The sequence below is a fragment of the Erinaceus europaeus genome, chromosome 4 (assembly GCF_950295315.1).
Source record: "Erinaceus europaeus chromosome 4, mEriEur2.1, whole genome shotgun sequence".
Classification (NCBI taxonomy): domain Eukaryota; kingdom Metazoa; phylum Chordata; class Mammalia; order Eulipotyphla; family Erinaceidae; genus Erinaceus; species Erinaceus europaeus.
In genome coordinates this window covers 95,678,485-95,701,475 of record NC_080165.1, presented here as the reverse complement: position 1 = coordinate 95,701,475, position 22,991 = coordinate 95,678,485, and the positions used below count along the sequence as shown (strand labels likewise).

The following is a 22,991-nucleotide window of genomic DNA, read 5'->3' as shown; positions in this document are numbered from 1 at the left end:
CTGCAGCCCAGACTTTCAAAAGGGCTAGAGAAACAGCACAATGGATAGAGAAGACTATCATGCCGAGGAACCAAAAGCTTCAATCCCCAGTACTTCCATAAACCAGTGGTTGTGTCTCTCTCTCAGATTCAAGTCCACTCCTCATCTATGGGGGGAAGCTGGGAAGCCTCACAAGCCATGAAGCAGTGAGGCAGTGCTGCAAGTCTCTCTCTCCCTCTCTCCTCTTCTCTCCCCTTCTCTTCCCCCCTAATTTCTCTGTTTTATCTAACAAATAAATATTTTAAATAAATTATATATGTTAAAAGATTTAAGTCCAAAACAACAACAACAACACACACACACACACACACACAAGGGCTAGCTGATTACATCTCTTCATCTATCCTTCCACTCCAGATAGGCTCACTGAAGACCTACTATGCGCCAGACCCTATCCTGGGAGGACCTGAGCCTTAGTCCTGTGCAGTTTCCATTCTAGCAGGAGGGACACACAGCAAACAAGCACGTTGTGAAAAGTCAAGAAGCTGTAAATACTAGTGGGCAAGAAAAGACAGACGGACAGAGGGCAGAGAGAGTGGTTTTATTGGGGGAGGTCTCAGGGAGCTGAGGAGCTTCTTTAAGCAGATGACACTCAAGACTCCCAAGAGGCACCAGGCGGGGGCTGAGGCTGCTGGGCAGTGGTCATGCCACTGAGCACCCACCCAAGGGTGTCTACACCCCGTCTCCCTGGTGCAGAAATCATGCTAGCTGGCACCAATTCTCGGCTGGGCACCTTTCTACAATCCAGTGAAATGATAGTGTGGTTCTGGCAAAGAGTCCTAGAGAGAGTTCCATGTTCACAGTCTCTTGAGCCTTCCTTGTGTCAGAATATGTGTGCAGGTCTCTGTTACGTGAGCCCTTAGCTCCCTCATCCAGACTCTCCTGCCCCACATACCCTGGGCCAACTGGGCAACTTACTTTGGCCTCATATTTCTTTTTATCCCTATGTGTCATCCTGAGACACACATCATCTGAGAGGCCTGCAGAGTTCCAGAACAAACAGTAGAACAGACGGTAGCCCAGCTCCTCTCTTGGAGACAGGTTGGCCAGGAGGAAAGGGGTGGAGCATGCTACTGGCCTCAGGTGCAAAACCCAAGAAGGTACCTAAGACTCAGGGATCTAGCTAAACAATATACCACCCCATGTCTTATCATAAGAGCTGGGGGACATGAGGCCAGATGGACATGGCACTCACAGCTGGCCAGGACCTCAGTCCAAGGCAGTGGTTGCTTGGGTGGCACAAAGATGTGGCCTCCTTCCCATGCCTGTACCTGCCACCCCTACCCCCAAGTCACATCTCACTTCTTCCTAGGGTGCACTTGGTCTGTATACCCAGGAGTAATGACCACTGGCCAGCAGTGGTCCCAACTGTCTCAGTGGTCTCAGGACCCTGTCCTGGCCTCATGGATCAATGGTCCCAGAGAGGGGCTGCCAACTGTCGACATTTTGGTGGGTGACCCCTGGGTACTGGGGGTCTGGCAGTCTCCCTGATGTCTGCCCATGGGTATTCATTGGGCATCCTCCATCTCAATCACCAGGTGTCTTCAGACAGTGCCCATACCTCCCCAGGAAGGGCCAAAGGGATGCTAGAGAAGTCTTCCAGAACTCAAGACATATGATGACCCCAACAAGCTGACTGTCCACAGGAATGTCTCCTGTCTGTCCTGGTTGTCTCCCATCCCCACTCCCCTTCCCCTAAGGATAGACAGCTCAGACCCTACCCCAGGGCCCAGCCAAGGGAGGATACTACCTCCCTTCGCCCCCCACTCAACCCCGCCCTCCCTGATGGACTCTTATCTTGAAGGGTACAGTGCTGACCTGCAAGACTGGAAATGGAGCATATTGCCTCTGGACAACATAGAAAACACACAGGCCAGGCCTCGTCTTAAAAACAAACCCACTTTACTCGGTTTGCACACAGAGCAGGGCCACAGTGCACAGGTGCACCATTTGGAGGGCTGCGCAAGAAGCGGGTCACGGCTGTTGCCGGGCCGGTGGGCAGAGGTGCAGGGGATCCAAGAGCAGGACTGGGCCTGTGTACAGCTGTGCAGTCATGTGTGTGTGCATGTATGTACATGGGCAAATGACACAAGAGTCTAGAGGAGTCCCAAACACTACTCAGTTGGGGCAATGGGGCATGTGGGAGATGCCTCAATTTCCTAATGGGCCCCAGGGGCTGAGAAAATGGCAGAGGGATAGGGGGTAGCATGACATCTGCTACTTGGGACTTGCTGTGTGACCTGAGGCAAGTCTCCCACCCTCCCTAGGCCTTGAGTTCACTGGATGATCACTGATGTTCCTGAGGGTCCTATGTGTCAGTATTTCTTTTAAGTGATTAAAATACAAAAAAGAAAAAAAAAGCGGACTCTTTCCAGAGCTCGTGCCAATGGCTCCCTTGGGTTGTGTGCTGCTTTGACATGGATGCTTCCCAGGTGGGAGCCTGGCTCCCACAGCATTAAAGAAAGCTGCTTCAGTGCTATGATTTCTTTCCCTCTCTGCCTCTCTGTCTCACTCTATCTGGGAAAAAAAAAAAAAAAAAAACAGAAGCTGGAGTGGTGAAACACCATAAACAACAACAGAAAAAGCTAATTCAAGGCTTTGGTCTACTGGTTCAGATCCCACCAAGCCAGGTAGCCATTACACAGCCCAACCCCAGGCTGGAGGAAGATACTCCCGGGGAGCCTGCCTCCTCCTCATCGCTCCCAGGCTTGGCTCCCAACTGCTCTTCCCCCCACCCCCCAATCAATAGCTTCAAGAGCAGAGGTCAGGCTGGTCAAGGGCAACAGAGCTGAGCCTGGCCTCGGTGTGTGACTCTCCCTCTTGGTCTCCCAGCACACAGTGTGGCTGTACCCAGCGGGTGCTGGGTAAATGCTCAGGGAGTAAGCACACACTGAGGACAGGACTGTTGCTGGGCCAGCAGCTTTCTGCCTGGGGACAGCAGCTGGAAGAGCTTCCCATGAGCTATGTAGCCTTTCCGGGGCAGTGGGAGCCCTTTGGGGGTTGGGGGTACAGCATCCCCAGCAGAAGCAGTGGGTCTGAACTTTGGGAGACCTGGCTCTGGAGGGGCCACTAGGCTTTTACAGTGCAGCAGTTTTCTTGTCTACCGCTACAACTCAGGATAGCTGCAAGGACAAAACACAACCAGCAGGGGCGGGGGTGAGGAGGGGACCTGGAGGCCAGAAGTACTTTGGGAAAGGGTGTGTCTGAGCAGATTACCGGGATTCCCGCATCAACATCAGGTCTGGCTGGGCCAGACAGGAGAGCAGAGCCTGACATGGCAAGGGATAAAGGGCTGTGGGTCGGGAAGCTGGGGGTGGGCTGCAGGGAGGGAGAAGACAGGGCTCCTTGGTGCTACCTAAGCTGAGCTAAGTCTCACAGCAGGATGGCTGTCATTCTCTCCCACTTGTCCTCAGAGATCCAGGGGGGGCAGTCACAAGCCTTCTACTTGGTGATTGTTCCAGAAACTTCCACCAGATGCAGGTCATCTTGGCCCCCTCCAGCCTGGGCATTTCTTCCAAGTCCAGGGAGGGTCCAAAAGGGTCCTGAGCCCCTTCGGGGATCTAGATGCCTGTCTCCCAGCACCCTATCACCTGCTTGCAGAAATCTGTCAACCCCCCCATGTCCCCACACCCTGGGGATGAGCCACAGCCACTGAAAGCAGGGTCAGAAGGCAGTGGTGACAAGGTGGAAGGGTGTACAGAGGTCAGAGTTTGGGGTACCACAGCCCGATGCCCAAGGGTTTCCCACAAGACTACTGCTGGAGTCCGGCTGGGGTGTCCGATTGGGGGGGGGCAGCTGAGGGTATGCAATTGTGGGGTCTGGCCAGGGGAGGTCTGAGGCCACCTCCCGAAGGCACTGGCCAGATTCCCCGTGCACCTGCCCTCTCACTGGAGGGTGCACTTGTCCCGCTCACGGGCCTGGCCCTCCCGAAGGACCTTGGCCTTGATGTACTTGAGGTCGCTGTTGACACTGGGCCTGCGGGCGAAGGGCGAAACCATGCCGTAGGCGTCCATGTCCTTGACGCGGCGCATGCAGAAGGGCCGGGGGTGGAAGGCATCACCATACTGCACTGAGATCTTGCGGTGCAGCGCAGGGCTCATTTCGTGCGGCAGTTTGGCCATGCTGAAGAGCACGTAGAACATTTCGTCCACGTTGGTGTTCTTCTTGGCCGACACCTCGAAGTAGGCACAGTTCTCATCGCCTGACACCAGCAGCTCGGCTTCCATGGCTGGCACCTGGCGATTCAGCTCGCCATGGTCATTCTTGTTGCCGCAGATGACCATGGGCAGCTCGGCTGCCTCCTTGGTCTTGTTCTTCAGGCAGGACTTCACCTCCAGTATCTGCTTCTGCAGCCGCTTCACCTCATCAAAGGACTCTCGGTTGTCCAGGCTGAAGACCAGGATGAAGACGTCGCCTACAGTGGGGTGAAGGAGGCCAGGCAGTGAGTCCCTGTCCCTCTAACACCTGTCACCCTTGGGCCCCCCATGACGCTCTATGGTGTGTGTGTGTTTGCATGTGTGTAGGGTTGTATATAGGTGAGTTGTGTGTCATCATCCCCATTTCCCAGAGCAGGACACTGAGTCCCAGAGGGTTGCATTCTCTCTCTCTCTTTTTAAATTAATATTTATTTTGTCACTAAGGATATTGCTAAGGCTTGGTGCCAGCACTATGAGTCCACTGCTCTCAGTGGCCATTTTTTCTTTATTTTATTCCTATTTTCATTGTATAGGACAGAAAAATTGAGAAAGGAGGTAGAGATTGAGCAGGAGCGAGCGAGAAAGATAGACACCTACAGACCTGCTTCATCATTCATAAAGTATCCCCCTGTTAATGAGAAGTGGGGGCTTGAACCCAGGACTGAGTTCCCTGTGAGACATTATTGGGCTCGTACAGGCCCAGCTTGACGCAAACTCTCTCTGTGTGCTGCTGGAGACGGAGTGGGAGATGTGCAGACTGCCACAGAAAACAGATGACAGGGGCTGGGTGGTGGTGCACCTGGCTGAGTATACGTTACAGCACTCAAGGACCCAGGTTCAAGCCCCTGGGTCTCACCTGCAGTAGGGGGAAGCTTCATGAATAGTGAAGTAGTACTGCAGGTCTCTCTCTCCTCTCTCAATTTCTGTCTTATCAAATAAAGGAAAAAGGGAGGGGCCAAGCAGCGACACACCTGATCCCAGTTTGAGCCCCCAGCTCCCCACCTGCAGGGGAATCACTTCACAGGTGGTGAAGCAGGTCTACAGGTGTCTATCTTTCTCTCCCCCTCCTCTCTCTATTTCTCTCTGTCCTATCCAATAACGATGACATCAATAGTAACTACAACAATAAAACAACAAGGGCAACAAAAGGAAATAAATAAATATTTTTTTAAAAAAAGCAAAGGAGAAAATGGTCACTGAGAAGCACTGAGCCCTAGTGATAACCCTGGTTGCAAAGAGAAAGAAATAAAGAAGAAAGGAAAGGGAAGGGAAGGGAAGGGAAGGGAAGGGAAGGGAAGGGAAGGGAAGGGAAGGGAAGGGAAAACAAATGACACTGTTTCTGGGGGCTGGGGAGGTAGCATGATGATCATGCAAAAGACCTTTGTGCCTGAAGCTACAAGATCCAGGTTCAGTCCCCAGCACCACCAGAAGCCAGAGCTGAGGCATGCGTGCTCTGGGTAACAATAAACAAGTAATGATGTTCTTAGAAGCCCACGACTATTATAGTTTTTTTTGCTTGAGTTTTTTTTTTTAATTTTTTTAATATTTATTTTATTTATTCCCTTTTGTTGCCCTTGTTTTTTTTGTTGTTGTTGTTGTTGTAGCTATTATTGTTGTTGTCGTTGTTGGATAGGACAGAGAGAAATGGAGAGAAGAGGGGAAGACAGAGAGGAGGAGAGAAACATAGACACCTGCAGACCTGCTTCACCGCCTGTGAAGCGACTCCCCTGCAGGTGGGGAGCCGGGGTTCGAACCGGGATCCTTATGCCGGTCCTTGTGCTTTGCGCCACCTGTGCTTAACCCGCTGCGCTACAGCCCGACTCCCTTGCTTGAGTTTTATAGTTAACATGGAGTTGGGCAAAAATATTGTCTGAGAAGATGGTGTCAGAGTAGATAAAAGGGCTAGAAAGTTAGCTCCTGTTCTTGAAAAAACATCTATAAATAAAAGTAACTGCCCCATCCAACTGATCTAGGACCCATATGTATGCATGTATGTCTATATATATATGCATATAGATAGACAGGTTGATTTATATTTAACAGAAGAGCCTGTGTAACCTCTGAGTCCCCATTGGGCTGAGCTCACAGTTCATGGCCACAGCTGGGAACATTGTAGGCTGCACTCATTTCAGGACCAATATTCCTTGAGTGGCAGGGCAGGATGCCCCAATGGACTTCCACCCTAAGGTCACTATTCCCACCTGCTCTGCTCCTACTTTTTGTTTCCTGTTCATTAATCATTTTATCCCATTTTGTATCTTGCTGCTTTTCAGCCACCAATTTGCAGACCCTATGATTCCATCCTGACTTCCCTGGGCAGATGATCTCACTAATGTTTCTTGGAACCTCACTGCTTCAGAGCCCTGCCCCACTAGGAAAGATAGAAACAGGCTGGAGGTATGGATCAACCTGCCAATGTCCAGTGTAGAACCAATTATAGAAACGAGAACTTCTACCTTCTGTGCCCCATAAACAATTTTGATCCATACTCCCAGTGGGAGAGAAGTGATAGGAGGAAGATATCCAGAGGGCTCTGAACTCCCAACTTCATCAGGAACCAGAAAGAAAGAAGAAAAGGGGGGGGGACATTTAGATGTAATAATAGGTGTCAATGTGATTTGGAAGAGAAGATGAAACACTCCCCCAAAAGGACAAATTTATACAAATATAGAAAGATGGTTGTAGAAATAATAGTTGACCCATATCTGCAACCTTGGGAGAACTGCTGTAGCTTACAATGGAGGGGCTGAAGATTCAGAACTCTGGTGGTGGGAACAGTGTGAAGTTGTACCCGTTATCTTGTAATTTTGTAAATAAGTACTAAATAACTAATAAAGAGAGAGAGAGAGAGAAGGAAGTAACGCAGCTGTGAACTAGTCCCAGTAGCTGAAAAAAAAGAAGCAACTTAAATGCCCAGTGAGAGATGGCTGGATAAAGAAGTCATGGGATAGACTATCAATGCGACACTACACTGCAGTGGGAAAAGATGGGACTGTATCATTCAGAACACAAGGGGCTGGGTGGTGGTACACTGGGTTGAGTGCACAAGTCACCATGCACAAGGACTTGGGTTCAAGCCCCCGTTCTCCCCTGTAGGACGGAAGATTCATGAATGGTGAAACAGTGATGCAGGTGTCTCTCTTTCTCCCTCTCTACTCCCCCTTTCCTTCTTAGTTTCTCTCTGTCTCTATCCAATAAATATCATTTGGAACACAGTGAAGGAAACTGGAGGTGGCTATGCTCAGCAAAATAAGAGGTAAAGGACCACGACTGAACAGTTCCACTCATATGTGGAATATAAAGAACTGAAGCAAATGAACTTGCAAAATAATTATAACCAAACTATCTCCTGGACTTTGTGAGAACTCTGGTGATGATGAGGGGGTGGGGACTGGGGGGGGGCAGAAATCTTTAGAAGAGGGTATGATGATTCACACATGCTATGCATGGGCATGAAATTAATCATACCCTTGAAATCCTACCATTTTGTAAAACTTTGTTAAATCTTGAATTTAAAAAGGAGGAAAAAAATTGTAAAGAATGAATAAATTAAAATAATGCAATCTCCATGATAAGTGGTGGGGAGGGAAGGTCTGTCCTGTCTGGGTCTGTGCACACCCCCAAACTCAAAAACAATACCAATTTCAGAGTGAGTAGGGCTTCAGACCGGCTGGCATCACCGGTCCCCTCTCCCACTCCCTAAGCACCTGGCCTTGAGCAGATTATGTAGCCTCTCTCAGCCTCTGTTTCCCCCCTCTGCCCCACTCAAGTGAAGCACAGCCTGAGGCCTAGTTGTGTGGGCAGCTAGGAGGCCATGCAGAGAGAGGGGTCCCCAGTCTGCTGGCCTTGGGTGTACAAATGATGGTGAGAACAAGGGCCATGTGCCTCAGGCCTGTTCTCTTTTTTACATTATTTAATATTATTATTATATTTATTTATTTAGTTCCTTTTGTTGCCCTTGTTGTTTTATTGTTCTAGTTATTATTGTTGTTGTTACTGATGTCATCGTTGTTGGATAGGACAGAGAGAAATTGAGAGAGGAGGGGAGACAGAGGGGGGAGAGAAAGACAGACACCTGCAGACCTTCTTCACCGCTGTGAAGTGACTCCCCTGGCAGGTGGGGAGCCGGGGGCTAGAACTGGTATCCTTACGCTGGTCTTTGCACTTTGTGCCACTTGTGCTTAACACGCTCCCACGCCTGTTCTCTTTTCCTGATTCCTCTTGGGTCCTGGAACCCCTGAGCTCTTGGTGAGGGGAGGAGGAAACAGCATAATGGTTCTGTCAAAGGACTTTCATGCCTGAGGCTCTGGTTCCATCCCCAGTACCACCATACACCAGAGCTGAGCAGTACTCTCATGTGGAAGAAAAAAAAAAAAAAGTAACTCTCTAGCACAGGGCTGCTCTCTGCCGCCTGTAGGAACCAGGGGCAAAGAAGTGCACACATGCTGCCTCACACCCAACCCTACCCCACAGGACCACAAGGTCTCTGCACCACGCACTGTACTCAGTAGAGTTCATGTTACCATGGATAAAGACCTGGGCTCAGCCCCCACTCTCTACTTGCAGGGGGAACACTTCACCTGCAGTGAAGCAGGTCTGAGGTGTCTTTCTCTCTCCCTCTCTATTTCCCCCTCCCCTTTCAATTGCTCTCTGTTCCATCAAATAATAAACTAGAAGAAAAAAAAAAAAGGCCACCAGGAGCAGTGGATTCAGTCTTGGCATTGGGTCCCAACAATAATCCTGATGGCAATAAAATTTAAGAAGGAAGGGAGGGAGGGAGGGAGAAAGAAAGAGAGAGGGGAAAGGGAAAAGAAAAGTCACTGGAAGCAGTGGATTTACCCCAGTGATAACCCTGGTGGCAATGTAATAACAACAACAACAACAATAATAAAGAATCAGGCTGGGTAGTGGCTCACATGGTTGAGTGCACACATTCTATGTTTAAGAACATGGGTTCAGCCTCTGGTCCCCACCTGGAGGGAGGAAACTTCATAAGTGGTGAAGTAGTGCTGTAGGTGTCCCTCTCTCTCCCATCCTACCTCCTCTTCTCCCTTCAATTTTTCTGTCTATATCAAAAAGAAAAAGAAGAATGGGGAGGTGGATTCATCTCATAGGCACCAAGCCCAAGTGATAGTGCTGGTGGCAATAAAAATATTTAAAATAATAATAATAAAAGGCTGGCCTTCATGTCTAAAGCAAGGATTGTGCAGGTGGCAGTGGGGAGTAGGTGGGTTAAAGAGGGTCCACGATACACCTCAACTCACAGATCATACTGCTCCTCCCATTTACAGTCCCTTTCTCACCTTAAGAAGCTGGCGGGTAGGCAGAAGCAAACAGTTTCTAAGACTTGTGAGAACTATGATGGTTATCTTTGAGAGCTGGGAAGGTGGGAACACAGAACCTTGGTGGTGGGTGTGGTGTGGAACTATACCCTGTAATCCTATAATTCCAGCAGCTGACAATTGCAATCACAAATTAAAAAATAGAAAAAAGAAATAGAGGGAGGGAGGGAGAAAAGAGAAAAAGGTAGAAGGGAATAGGGAAAGGAAAGAAGCTGCAGTGAATGGCCAATACTCAAGTTTCACAGATGAGGAAACTGAGGGAGGGGTGGGGTGGAGGGCTGATTTGGCTGGGGTGGGAGAAAAGATGGAGTGGGCTGCTCAGAAAGGCACTTGCTCATGAAGCAGAGCCCTGCTGACCACCCTTCTTTCCATCGGGCAGATCCGGGCCCCTGAGAACTCCAGGCCCTGACACATTCAAATGCAGGACTGTGGTACCAGGCTGCCATGACCTGGCAGCTGGAGGAGGATGAATGGCCATGAGCAGCGTCTGCACCAGTACCAAGCAGGGAGGGAGCTGGAGCCAGAGCAAGACCGCCAGCAGCAGGCAGATGTGCCCGGAATGATACGTGCATGTGACAAGAACAGACCCAAACTCTCTCTGTTCTGGGAACAAAAAACAGGAGTCTAGGGAGGGGGCTGGGGCCCCTGAGCTGGGAGCAGAAACGGACAGAGTTTGGTAGCTTACTACAGGTTTGAAAGGGTCTGCGTTAGTGTGCATGGTTTTTTGTTTGTTTGGTTTTTAGAGAGGTAGAGAAGCAGAGAGAGAGAAAGAGAATAAGAGACAGTACAAGAAAGAGACCAGAGCACAATGTGTCCTGGAGCTCCGCTTCCCCAGAGACACACCTTACTAGGGAAAGAGAGAGGCAGACTGAGGGTATGGACCGACCAGTCAACGCCCATGTTCAGCGGGGAAGCAATTACAGAAGCCAGACCTTCTACCTTCTGCAACCCTCAACGACCCTGGGTCCATGCTCCCAGAGGGCTAGAGAATGGGAAAGCTACCATGGGAGGGGGTGAGTTATGGGGATTGGGTGGTGGGAATTGTGTGGAGTTGTACCCCTCCTACCTTATGTTTTTGTTCACTAATCCTTTCTTAAATAAAAAATTAAAAAAAAAAAAAAAGAGAGACCAGAGCATTGAAGCTTCCTTTAGTGTGTCAGGGGCTGGGCTTGAATCTGGGTTGCACACTACCCCAGTGAACTATGTTCCTGCCCTCTTGTGTAACCCAGAGTCCATTTGGGAAATTTACATATGGTTTTGCTTCACATCTCTCCCCACTGTTCACACCAGCCTGGTTGCTATGGGTAGACACCCAGTCCCTCCCCACGGCATGGAGAACTCACATGCCTGCAACACGTACTGTGTGCTGGAAGCCCCTGCCACCTCCCCCTTCCCTTCAGTCCTGGATGTTACACTTCAGGGAGTAGTGGGGACACTAAGTCATGCATCTAAGCCACCATGGGGTGAAGCCAGGGCTTGAACCAGGGCTCGCTCTATTCCTCTCCAAAATGGGGGGGCCTCTTGGAAGGGGGGTTCCCACAGTCATCTAGGTCAGACAGTCAGCAAGGACTACCCAGGAAAAGAAGCCATCTGCCTGAGGAGGGACATTCAAGGACTAGACCCCAAGTGAGGGGGACCAGGAGCCAGGGGCATGAGGGCAGGGATATATCTTACATTGGGGGAGTGGTTATTTTATTTTTAACTGGGGGTTGCTTGTTTGATCCTCCCTTTCCTCACCGCTGCCCAGAGATAAAAGGGGTTTGGCTTGGAATACACCATGAGTATCATAAATGCTGGTTCTACATCAGCCCAATTCTCTTTAGTGACCTCTGGGAGGGGTGCTGAGGTGAAGATAACATCCAGGTGGGGAAACCAGGGTGCAGAGGGAGAAAAGCACTGGCCAAACTGGACCCAAATCAGGCTTCCGACCCAGCAAAGTCAGATTTTGGGTCTGCCTTCTCAGTCAATCCTTGAATCCGCCTGGTGAGAGTTAGTGATGGCTGGGACCCACAGCTTCAGCTCCCCCTACATCTCTGCCAGGTTGCCCATCCCTGCCCACTGCCCCAGCAGCCTGGGAAGCTTGGGAGCCAGCCTGCCACGCCCCAGCTGTGTTACACCTATATACACTCTGCCTGGAGCATCTCGACCTCTCTAGGTCTCCCCATTTGTAAAATGCAGGCAAACACCTGTCTCCTGGGTTCACTGTGAGGACTGATGGGACAGACAGTGCGACAGTGGGTGTTTCTCTTGGGGCCAGCTAGTGGCACACCTGGTTAAGCGCACAAATTACAGTGCAAGAGAACCTGGGTGCAAGCCCCTGCTCCTCACCTGCAGAGAAAGGAAATTTCATGAGCAGTGGAACAAAGCTTCAGGTGTCTCTTTCTCCCTCCTTCCCTATCTCCTCTTTCCCTCTCAATTTCCGTATCTATCCAAAATAATTAAAATATATTTTTTAAAAAATTAAAGGGGAGCAGGTGCTGGCATACCCAGTAAAGCACACACATCACCATGCACAAGGGTCTGGGTTCGAGACCCCACTCCCCATACACAGGGGGTATGCTTCACAGTGGTGAAGCAGGTCTGCAGGTGTCTCTTTTTCTCTCTCCCTTCGTCTCCCTCTCCCCTCTCAATTCTTTGTCCTGTCAAATAAAATAGAAGCAAACAAACAAACAAAAAAAAAGGTGGGGGAGGAATGGCCTCCAGGAGTGATGGGTTTGTTATGTTAACACTGAGTCCCAGAAATAAACCCTGTGGCAGAAAAAAAAATTATGGGGGAGAGGGGGCAGAGGAGACAGCATGATGGTTCTACAAAATGACTTCCATGCCTGAGACTCCACACAAAGTCTCAGGTTCAATCTCCTGCAGCACTATAAACCAGAGCTGAGGGAGTTGGGTGGTAGCACAGCGGGTTAAGCACACGTGGCACAAAGCGCAAAGACTGGCATAAGGATCCCAGTTTGAGCCCCCGGCTCCCCATCTACAGGGGAGTCACTTCACAGGCCGTAAAGCAGGTCTGCATATGTCTATCTTTCTCTCCTTCTCTCTGTCTTCTCTTCCTCTCTCCATTTCTCTCTGTCCTATCCAACAATGACATCAACAACAATAATAATAACTACAACAAAACAAGGGCAACAAAAGGATATAAATAAATATAAAATTTTTTTAAAAAAAACCAGAGCTGAGCAGTGCTCTCTGATCTCTTTAAGTATCTTTCTCCCTCTCATTAAAATAAAACAAATGAAATATATCTACATATATTTAAATTACAAGTGTGTCTGTCACTCTTGGTGTACGTCACTACCACCACCCTTACTGACATGGTGACCAGACCATGGCCTGGATGAAGTGTCCCCTCCACTCTCTCTCTTTTTTAAATAATTTCTTTTAAAAAGAAACCAAACCATATTTATTTATTATTGTATAAAGACAGAGAGAAATTGAGAGAGGAGGGGGAGATAGAGAGACACCTGCAGCCCTGCTTCACCACTCATGGGGACCAAGGGCTTGAACTTCAGTCCCTGCACACTGCAACATGTGTGATTAACCAGGTGCATCTCCACCTGGCCCCAATCCCCTCCTCTCTAACAAGTGACAGTGGCCTGGGGCACCAGGACACTGAGCCTAGAACACAGATCCTGGGACCCAGAGGAGGACGTGCCAGCCCAACACCATTCTTTTCCCCTGGGGAGGGAGGGGCCCAACGCTGTGCCTGCATCCCCTTCCTGAGCTGGAAGCCCCCCAGCAGTTGCCAGCAGGCAGTCCACCCGGCCAGGCCAATGGGACCCTGGGTGGGCTTCCCCTGGCCAGTGCCCACCTGTGAGGATGGAGAGGCGGCGCATGGCGGGAAAGGGGTGGTTGCCGGATGTGTCGAGGATGTCCAGTTGGTACATGTCGCCTCGGATGTTGTAGACCTTGCGGTGGAAGTCCTCAATGGTGGGCGTGTACTGGTCATCAAAGCGGCCATTGAGGAAGCGAGAGACAATGGAGCTCTTGCCCACACGTGAGGCGCCCAGCACCACCATGCGGTAGGAGTTCTTGGCCGGCACGCTGAGCGCGCAGTTGCCACTGGACAAGGTCTTCATCATGGTTCGGGGCTGCAGCAGAAGAGGGGTATCAGCAGGGTCCTGGGCTCCTCCCCAGGAGGGCCGGGGTTTCTCTCAGTAAACCAGGAACCTGGCCTGGGGTTCTCCCAGGGGGCTTTGAATGTCTGCTCACTCACATACCTGTCTTCTCTCTTTCCTCGTCTACTTCCTTGCCCTTCATTTCATCTATTTGCTGGTTTATTCCAGCATGGGGACTGCTGGCACGATATTCCTCTCTGTCACTCACTATTTTTGTCTGTTTGTAGGTAGAGGCTTCCTTGAAAGCAGCAAGGGACTGGACTCAGACCTGGGTCTCAGACACAGCAAAGCAGTGCACTATCCAAGTGAGCTGTTTCACCGGCCTTAGATCACTGTGGTTTTCAAGCAAGGTGCTGAGCCTCCCCAGGAATCACTTTCCCATTTGTAAAACGGACTCAGCTGGTGGGATTGCTGTAATGGACTCAGTGCATGGTGAGCAGTGGAGATGGGTCAGTCTAGTGCCCATGAAGCCTCCTCCCTCGCTCAGGCTGAGGTCCTGAATCTTGATGTGGGGGAGGCATGAGTGAGCCTGTCTGGCACCTTGGGGTGCCCTGGCCCTCCTGGGAAGAAGGACAAGACTGGGACAAGAGAAATGCCCTGTGAGCTACCCCCTACTCCAAATGCTCCTCATTTTGGGGCACCTACATCCAGAACTTTCTACATGAGCCTTGTGGAAGAGGTGGAAATAGACCCAAACCCCAAACATAGCTAGTGGTAAAACAAACCACCAGGGGCACCATGGGACCCACCCCAAAGGCCATTCACAGCCCAGCACCCTACTCCAGCACCTGGGAACCCCAGTCTCCCTAATCAGTTTGGGTTCTGAGCCCTGCCTCTCCTATTTAGCTCATGCTAGTCCCTTGTGGGCCCAGGCCTTACTCTTCCCTTTATGTTTCAGGCTCCGACTCAAAATCACCTCCTCTCTGCAGGCCTGTCTGATTCCTCTACCCATCGGCAGGGAAGAGGAAATGAACTGGAGCCCAAACCTGCTGAAACCCCTCCTGCCTGCCCTGGGGAGGTGGACACTGCATGAGACAGCCACCTGGGTGGGAAGGTGGGATCTGCCTTGGTAAAGTTCATTTGCTCATAGGTGACATCTAATTTCTAGTGGGCTGATACATGGGCCTGGTCTTCTCCCCCAGGGACTCCTGTCAGTAGTCTGGAGTGCCTTATCCCTCTGCCCCAAGGTTTTCTCGAGTGTCCTCATTTTCCACATCTGCCGAGAGGCCAAGAGACCCTGGTGTCTCCCACAATTGGCAGGCCAAACCTTCTGACAGGAGTGCAGGTGGGAGCACTTTGGAGACCAGCATCTGTGCACAAACCCCTTTGTTAGGAGGTGCCAGAAAAAAAGGGGTGGTAGCCCCTGTTCCCCAAGTCCTCACCAGGTGCCAAGCACTGTGCTAAATACCAAGCAATGATCACAGCTGACATTTCCTTGGCAGTTAACATGAATGTTCTCAGTGCTGACTCGGGCTGTCCTGCATCATCCCAGAAGGCTGGTGGATGCCTTGATGGATAGATGAGGATGCTGAAGCACAGAGAGAACAGTCCCTGACTGCATGTCACACAGTCAGCAATTCTGTCCCCAGCAGTCTGCCCCGGGCACTATCTCCCCAACTCCCTGAGAGGCGCATGCTATCACCATTTCACAAATAAGTGTCCTGCTGTTCAGAGGACTTGGTTAATGGAGAAGCCAGGATAGTAAGCCTGAGTCCAATAGTAAGCTGCCTCCAATGTGCCTGAAGCTACATCAGCATCTGTCCCCAAGGTGGCAGTGAGTGCACTCAACCCAGGATTAGGATGGAGATGAATGGAAGAGGGATCTGCCTTTGGGCTGGTCCAAAGCCTCTTCCTTCAACTCTGCCTTGCCTGGATGTGCCTAGGTGGTCTCTGCACCTTGTGTGTGCATCCATGGGTGGATGGGTGGGAGCAGGGACAGCAAAGACAAGACAGTGAGCACTTACTTGTCAGTGTCCTTCAGGGAGGGACAGCCAGCCTCCCTGAGACCCTGTGTAGGGAGCTGGGCTCTGGGCAAGCCAGTGTGGCCACCTCTGTTCCCGCAGAGAGGGGATAGGGCTGCAGGTCCCTGTTTGTCCCTGTCCCAGCCTGTCCTAGCCGCCTTCTCCAGGGCTGTGGGCTCAGATAGTGACTTAGAGCTTGAGGGAGCCTGATAGCAGGCTGGGGCATGGTGGGGTTCAGAAAGAAATTGGGGGCTTTCTCCTCCTTCATACGGCTCTAGGCAAGCGGGACTTTAAGAGGGGCCCAAACTGTGGGCTGCCAGGAGACAGTGTTCTGTGTATGGCCTCCTGCCAGCCCCCAAAGGAGGTGCTGTGGAGCAGACAGGCTCAGAGTCCCAGCCCAGAGGCCCTGAGAATGGGGGCCACAAGGAGCTATGGGCTTCTTGTCGGGGCAGCTGGGAGATGGGTAACCCCAGAGTAGAAATGGGGAGCTTCTGTGAGAGCAGCAGCCAGGCCAAACAGGTATCCCTCACACTGGTTCCTGGGAGCTGGGTGCTGGGAGTTGGGTGAGCCTCACTAGAGTCCTCTCCACAGCCAGGCCTATGGGGGTGCTGAAGGGGGCCCTCCCACTGGCCCTGTTCATGCTGGTGAGAACAACCCAGGATTAGGATCTAGCCTGGTTCCAAAGGAGCTCTTGCCTGTATCACCTCCTTCAAAATCAGCCTGGAGCCAAACTGCAGTCCTTCCCCAAACTGTGACTCAGAGAGGCCCTGGGAGGGGGGGAGGGGGGTGACCCCTGAAGCCCACTATCCTCTCCCACTCTCCCTCCCCATTTCCTCCAGGCGCTGAGGGTGGGTGTCTGCAGATGCACTCCTCCACCACCACCACCACCTGCCAGGGAGAGTGTGGGTGTGTCCTCCTCCACTGAGCACCCCCAGCCCCCACTGCTTCCTCCCACACACCTCAGTCCTCCTCCATCAGTGTGTGTCCCAGCCTCCCAGCCTCAGGTGCAACCCCCCCCCCCCCACACACACACCCCTCACCCACCCCTGGGAGTCCTGCGGTTCTGTAAAGCCTTGGTAGCTCAGGGAGGCAGAAAGCAGGCAGGCTGGAGCTCTGGGCAGGGAAACCCTGAGCAAAGGCCTGGGGAGGTGGTGGGGGGCAGCACATGGATTCCAGCCACACACACCCCACACCCCCGAGTGTGGCCCCAGGCCAGTGAGCAATCCAGAGCCTGCTGTGGCTCCCAGCATGGAGCAAGCCAGCTTTTTCTCAGTGGCCCTTGCTCCTGGCAGCCAAGGAGAGCAGGCAGAAGGCCTGGACACCCCACCCTGCCTCTCTGTTACCTGGGGCCACCTGAATCCTGGGTTCCAGAGCTGGCAGCCCCTTCCCACTTGCCATGAGCTGCTGACCCCCCGGGACCCTCCTGCAAAGGTCGTTGGGGTGTGCCCGGGCAGTCAGTCCTTTAGCCAGAGGAAAGAAATGGCCCAAGAAACCCACTCCTTGGACCATTGCAGAAAAATAGCCCAAGGAGGTCTGGATGGGGAAGGGGCTCCCCTGCTCAGAGAAGGCCTGGGGGCACGAGGGGGAGGATGTTGGCACCCCGGTTCTATTCTAGACCCTGGGGCTTTGCAGTGGAAACTAGCTGGGGAAGAAGGGGAAAGTGAACCCTCTTCTCTCCCGAGCCTCACAGTTAAATGAGCTGGGGCCCCAGATCTCCTGTGTGGGTGGGTGTTCTGGGAGTCTAGCCTGCCTTGCCTTAAAAGCTAAGTCTTTCCTTCCTTCTGGGGGAGAGCGGAGCACCCAGCCAGGCACACGCCAGCTGCCCCAGCTGTTTAACTTTCCCAGCTCGTGGAAAGCTCGTCCTTCTCCCGAGCCTCCCCATCCCACCCCGGCCCGGTACGGGCGCCCCGCTCCTACCTGGGGGTGGCGGGCCAGGCCTCTGGCGCAGCTGGGGGGGCTGGCGGGGCGCGCCGGCAGGTGCGGGGGGGCGCCCGGCTCTCGGTCGGCCGAGCCTTCCCGAGTCTGCGGCGGCTCCCGGGTCACTGCGCCGCCGGGCTCCTCCTCCGCGTGGCTCGGGGCTTCGGACTGGGCGCGGCTGGGAGAGGGGGCGCGGGGCGCGGGGGTCCCATCGGCGGGCTCCGCAGACGCGGAGGGGCGCGGGCTCCGGGCGGGCTGGGGCTCGCCGCCGCCGGCCCCGCCCTGCCCCGGCCCGGGGAGCTCCTGCTGAGCCAGGTGCCCGGGGCGCGGGGCCGTCCCCCGCCGGGTCTGCGGGGCTGCGGGTCTGCGGGGCTGCGGCCGGCTAGCGCGGCTCCCTGGCTCACGGGTCGGTCCTTCCAGACTTGGGGGCCCTGGGGGTGTCCCGGGAGTGGCCGCGAGTGCGTGCCCGGCTGCTGGGACTATCGCCTCCGTGCCCCCAGAGTGGTCTTTCAGGCAGGTGCAGGACGGGATGCTGCACCCCTGAAGCGCTCCCGGGGCGGAGGGGTCCCCTCCAGCTCTGCCGAGGATGCGGGGCGCGCGAGCTGGAGGGAGCCTGGAAATCCGCCCCCGGGGCCTCTCGGCTCCCAGTTAGGAGGCGCCTCCCCCGTCCCCCCCCCCCCCACTTCACCTGCACCGGCCCCGCCCCCCAGAAGATGATAACTTTCTTTGGGGTCCCGGCTTCTCCCTCTCCCGCGGGCGATCGCCCCTCTGTTTCCCCGTAGGGCGATGTCAAGGGTCCAGCCTAGAAGCGGCCCAGACCCGGCTCCCGCCAGCGGCCCCCCGCCCCAGCGTCCCCAGGAGCCCGGTCAGAAGAGCAGCCGAAGGACCCCCTGCGCCCCGCCAGCCCGCCTCTGCAGCCCAGCCCCGGGCCACGCCCCCCGGCCCGCGCCGGCCAATGGGAGTTCGGACCAGAGCCAGGCCCCGCCCCCGCACGCCGTTGTCTGGCGCTCCGCGTGCCGGGGAGCGTGGGGCCTGGGGCCGTGGCGGGGGGAGTGTGGGGCGCGCGCACCGTGACCGGAAGGCCGCATGGGCCGGGGAGGCTGACGTGTGCGCACGCGCTTAAGCCCGGCACGCGGCGCTGTCCGCAGGTGACCCGCGCTGGGGCCGTGGTCAGCGCGCCCGCCACCTGCCCGCCGCCCTGCTTCGCGGGAATCCGGGGAGGCCGCGGAGGTCACCACGGGGGGACACATGGGCCGCACACGTGCAGGCAGGAGCGGCCACCGAGTCACCTTGTCCCCGCAGCGCCTTGCACCCCCAGGGCAGCTCCATCCCCCCAACACATACACATACTACATGCAGATGATGGGCTGGGCTGGGCTGGGGCGGACCTCATTCTGCACCCCGCAAGTCAGATCACTTAATATTTTCTTCCATCTAAGATCTACTTTCTTCCCCTCCCCTCCTTAAAACATGTGTTTTCTTAAAGAATAGTTAAGTCATTGCCTTTAATGGGAAACCAATATCACTTGCCATAAATAGAAGGTGAGAGTACAAATAAACACAAGAGAAACAAAGCAAGGTTGTTGGATTTGGGGGCTGGGAGTCAGACTGTCCAGAGAGGAGCTTTTAGTTCCAAAGGGAGATGGGGGGAAGCTATTCCCCCGGTGGCAGGACCCTGAGAACTGAGGAGAATCTTCTCTAGAGGGAGAGGGAGCAAGTCCATCAGGTAGGGTGCATGTCTTTTCCATCCGCCCTAAAAGGCCTGGATTTGAGTTGGGACACTGCAGTAAGAAGTACCCATGGTACGGAGCAAGCTCTGGTAGTGTGGTGTCTCTCCCTATCTCTCAGTCTTTCTCTGTGTGTCTCTAAGTTCAAAGCTATCTAGGAGCAGTGAAATCACTTGGGTTTAAGGTTCCAAAACTTTGCCTCCTTCCCTTCCCCTCTCCCCCTCAAAAGAATGTTCTCAGCAATGTTCTGGGAGGCAGCACAGTTCTTTATATCAGACTCACTTCCAGAATTTAGGGCCTGAGGGTTGCCTGCCAGTCCTCCCTCCACTGGTCTGTCTTCCCACCTGTTGGCAGGCATTGGAGGGCAAGTTCTACCTCTTAAGTCTCCCCCCAAAAACTGGCCTTGGACCATTATTGAATTTCTCTGCACCTTGATGTAGTTTGTTTGTTTGTTTTTGCTTTTGTTTCTGTACAATGGGTTTCACATTCTGGATTCTCAGAGGGGCAGGGAGATGTGGTCGTTGTCACCTAGCTGGCAGCTGGCAGGAGTCCAGTCCAGGGCTCTTTCTGTGTCTAGACTCTGCCTCTCGGAACCAGGCTCAGCCCACTTGGACTTTTGCTCAGCTCGGCCCACAGAGCGTGGGTGTTTGTGTGTGGGAGGCCTGAACTGGCTATGAGCTTGACACAGGAGCTGGGTAGGCTGGCACACTTCACATGAGAGGACGGGGTCACTGGGAACACTGAGACAGTGACCCCCCCCCCCATCTCCACCTGGGAAACGTGGCAGGCGGCCAGCCCTCAGCCAACCTAGGAACCATTACCTGCTGCTTCAATCAGGCAGAGGCCCCACCCTGAGTGGGTCACGCTCCATGGCCCGTCTCCCCACATGGAGGGGAGCTAGCTGCACTTGGAGCTCCAGCCTACTCTCTTCACTGGAAGACCCACCAGCCCCTACCTTTCCCATCCCCCATGCAGAATAAGTCCATCAATGAGCAGGTGCATGTGAAATTACAGATGCCAGATGCCCCATGCCCATTCACCCCCCTTTCGACTACCTACACTTCTCACACTGACCACTTGTCACTCCCTTCTTCCTCACTGCCCCTCCACCCCCACCCCATAGCCTGTGACTACATCAATCTTTTCTAAAACCCAGTGGCCAAGGAGGTGTCTCAATGGCTAAAAAGCATTCCTTGCAGGCATAGGGCCCTGGGTATAATCCCCAATACCATATGTGATGGAACCCTGTCTGCTCTCTCTTTCTCCCCACCCCTGCCCTGGTTCTCTCTTTCAAATAAATCAATCTTTTAAAAGCAAGATAAAAAATGCAAACTCCCTAGTCCTACATGCAAAGCCTCAGACCCGAATCTGAGAACCACTGTGGTATGCCAGCAACTGGCATTTCAGCTGAGTTGCTCCAGTTCCTCCCCCCTCCCTTGTGTATGATACCCAACCACCCTTAATCTTGGATACCTTCTTCTTTATTTCCTGGGGCTTGAACCCTGAGACAGACACAGCAGGTGCCTCTTTTTCACATCCTTCTAAGCCCCATGTGCACACCCCACAAAGCCACCTGCTTCCTCTCACAGTTCTGTCCTCCTTTTCCTCCTCCTAGACCTCCCTACCACCCTCCTTCCCTTCTTCCTCCTCCTTCTCCTTCTCAGGGCTCTTGCACTGAAGGAACCCAGCATCAACCCCAGATGCACTTGCTTCGCCTGTGAGGCAAGTGTTAGAGTAGCAGCTACCGCATGGGTGGCTGAGACGGCAGGGGTTAGGGGTAGCAAAAGATACTAGAAAGGACCTTGGTCCTGGCTGTGTCTTCCGTGGCCTGTGTCAGAGGTAGCCTCACATTTTGGACGCATGCCTCCCTCACACCATTGAGCATGTGAGCTGCTGGAAGCCTGATTCATCTTCGTATTCTCACATAATTAAGGGCAGCCTCTTGCACGTGGTGAATTTTTTAATAAATGCTTATTGAATTGTGCTCAGCTGAACAGCCTCAGAGCAGAAGGAATGCGCAAGCTCTCCTTGGAGACAAGAGCATGGGGGAATGAGGAGCCACAGTGAGGCAGGTTATTTAGTTCTTCCACCGACGGAGGAGGAAACTGAGGCTCAGGGCAGCTGCTTAAAACTAGGAGGCAGTGTGGAATTATACCCCTCTTATTCCACAATCTTGTCAATTATTATTAAATTACTAATTAAAAAAGTTGAAAAAGAAATTAAAACAAACAAACAAACAAAAACAACTAGGAGGCAGCTAACAAAAAGCTGAACCAGCTTCTGAGGGAAGTTTCTTCAGGGGGAAATCAGGTGTTCTGTCTCATCCTGGCTGCTTTTCTTTAAGAGTCCTCCTGGAAGCACTGAGACAAGGACAAAGCCAAGCCCCCCCCCAACCCCCATAGGCTGGGGGCGGTCCTCTAAACTGGGCCCTGGAAAACCACCTATTTCAAAGCCTCCCCAAAGTAGTTCTGATGTACAGCCAGGGTTTCTGAAGCAGCAGCTCTCCAAGTGCAGCTCCTGAGCTGGGGAAGTGGCTCAGCAGGTAGAGTGTATGTCTACCTGCATACACACAGCCCTGGGTTCGATTCCCGGCTCTGCAGAAGAGACCAAGGACTGAGTCAAGGAGAACCCCATGGGTGGTGAAGTGGTGCTTTTTGTCTTACACTCTGTCCCCTTCTCTCTTCTCCTTTTCCTTCTTCTCTCTTCCCTTCTTCAGTCTCTAGCTTGCTCTCCCATAAAATATACAATATTTAAAAATGGGCAGGAACAGTGGCAGTAGAGCATACTGACAAGGCCCTGGATTTGACCTCTGACATTTCATTTTAAAAATAGGATCTCTGCAGGCTGGGAATATGGACCGACCTGCCAATGACCATGTTCAGCAGGGAAGCAATTACAGAAGCCAGATCTTCCACTTTCTGCACCCTATAATGATACTGGGTCTATACCTCCAGAGGGATAAAGAATAGGAAAGCTTTCAAGGAAGGGGATGGGATATGGAGTTCTGGTGGTGGGAATTGTGTGGAATTTTACCCCTCTTATTCTATGGTCTTACCAATACTTCCATTTTATAAATAAAATAAATAAATAAATAAATATGGGGTCTATGACTTGGGGATCTTAGTGCATAAAGAAATTTCACCCATGTGTTAATGAATACACTGTAAACCACTAACCCGTTCAAAAAATCATATAGGCCAATATCAAGATCAGAAGTTTGGATTTTATTCTTCTACTCAAAATTTATTAAAGGGCTTGATCCATTAGCTTGAATTAGAGAATTTCCATTTTAAAAAAAGTTGTTTTCATTATAAGTAATATACTAGAGCTTGGTTGGACTGTGTTTAGTTTCTAATTAACCTGGAATAATTTGACCTCAAAAAAAAAAAATCTCATCTCTGGACTAGCATCACCAGCATCATCAAGGACCTGTACAAGATGCAGGCTTGTGGTCTGGGAGGTGGCACAGTGGATAAACCATTGGACTCTCAAGCATGAGGTCCTGAGCTCAATCCCCAGCAGCACACGTACCAGAGTGATGTGTGGTTCTTTCTCTCTCTCTTCCTATCTTTCTCATAAATAAATAAATACATAAATAAATTCTTTTAAAAAATGTTCAGGTTGAAGGGATCAGTCTGTGGTGTATCTGGTATAATGCCCATATTACTATGCACAGGTTTAAGCCCTC

General features: G+C 52.5%; 1 protein-coding gene across 1 annotated transcript; it reads right to left on the bottom strand.

The window, feature by feature from the left end:
• Positions 1-1,919: 1,919 nt before the first annotated feature.
• RASD2 (RASD family member 2) lies at positions 1,920-18,211 on the bottom strand. The gene is made up of 3 exons (XM_007535677.3): positions 17,577-18,211; positions 13,392-13,671; positions 1,920-4,453 (listed from the first exon to the last, which is right to left on the bottom strand). Exons 2-3 carry the CDS (start codon positions 13,660-13,662, stop codon positions 3,924-3,926), a joined length of 801 nt encoding a protein of 266 aa, XP_007535739.1. The 5' UTR covers positions 13,663-13,671; positions 17,577-18,211; the 3' UTR covers positions 1,920-3,923.
• Positions 18,212-22,991: the final 4,780 nt, after the last annotated feature.

Excerpts from the sequence above, each read along its gene's own strand:
- RASD2 (XM_007535677.3), bottom strand. The coding sequence starts at position 13,662 with ATGATGAAGACCTTGTCCAGTGGCAACTGCGCGCTCAGCGTGCCGGCC. Across the intron at positions 4,454-13,391 it reads CCGCCTCTCCATCCTCACAG|GCGACGTCTTCATCCTGGTC; the intron begins GTGGGCACTGGC and ends ACCCCACTGTAG.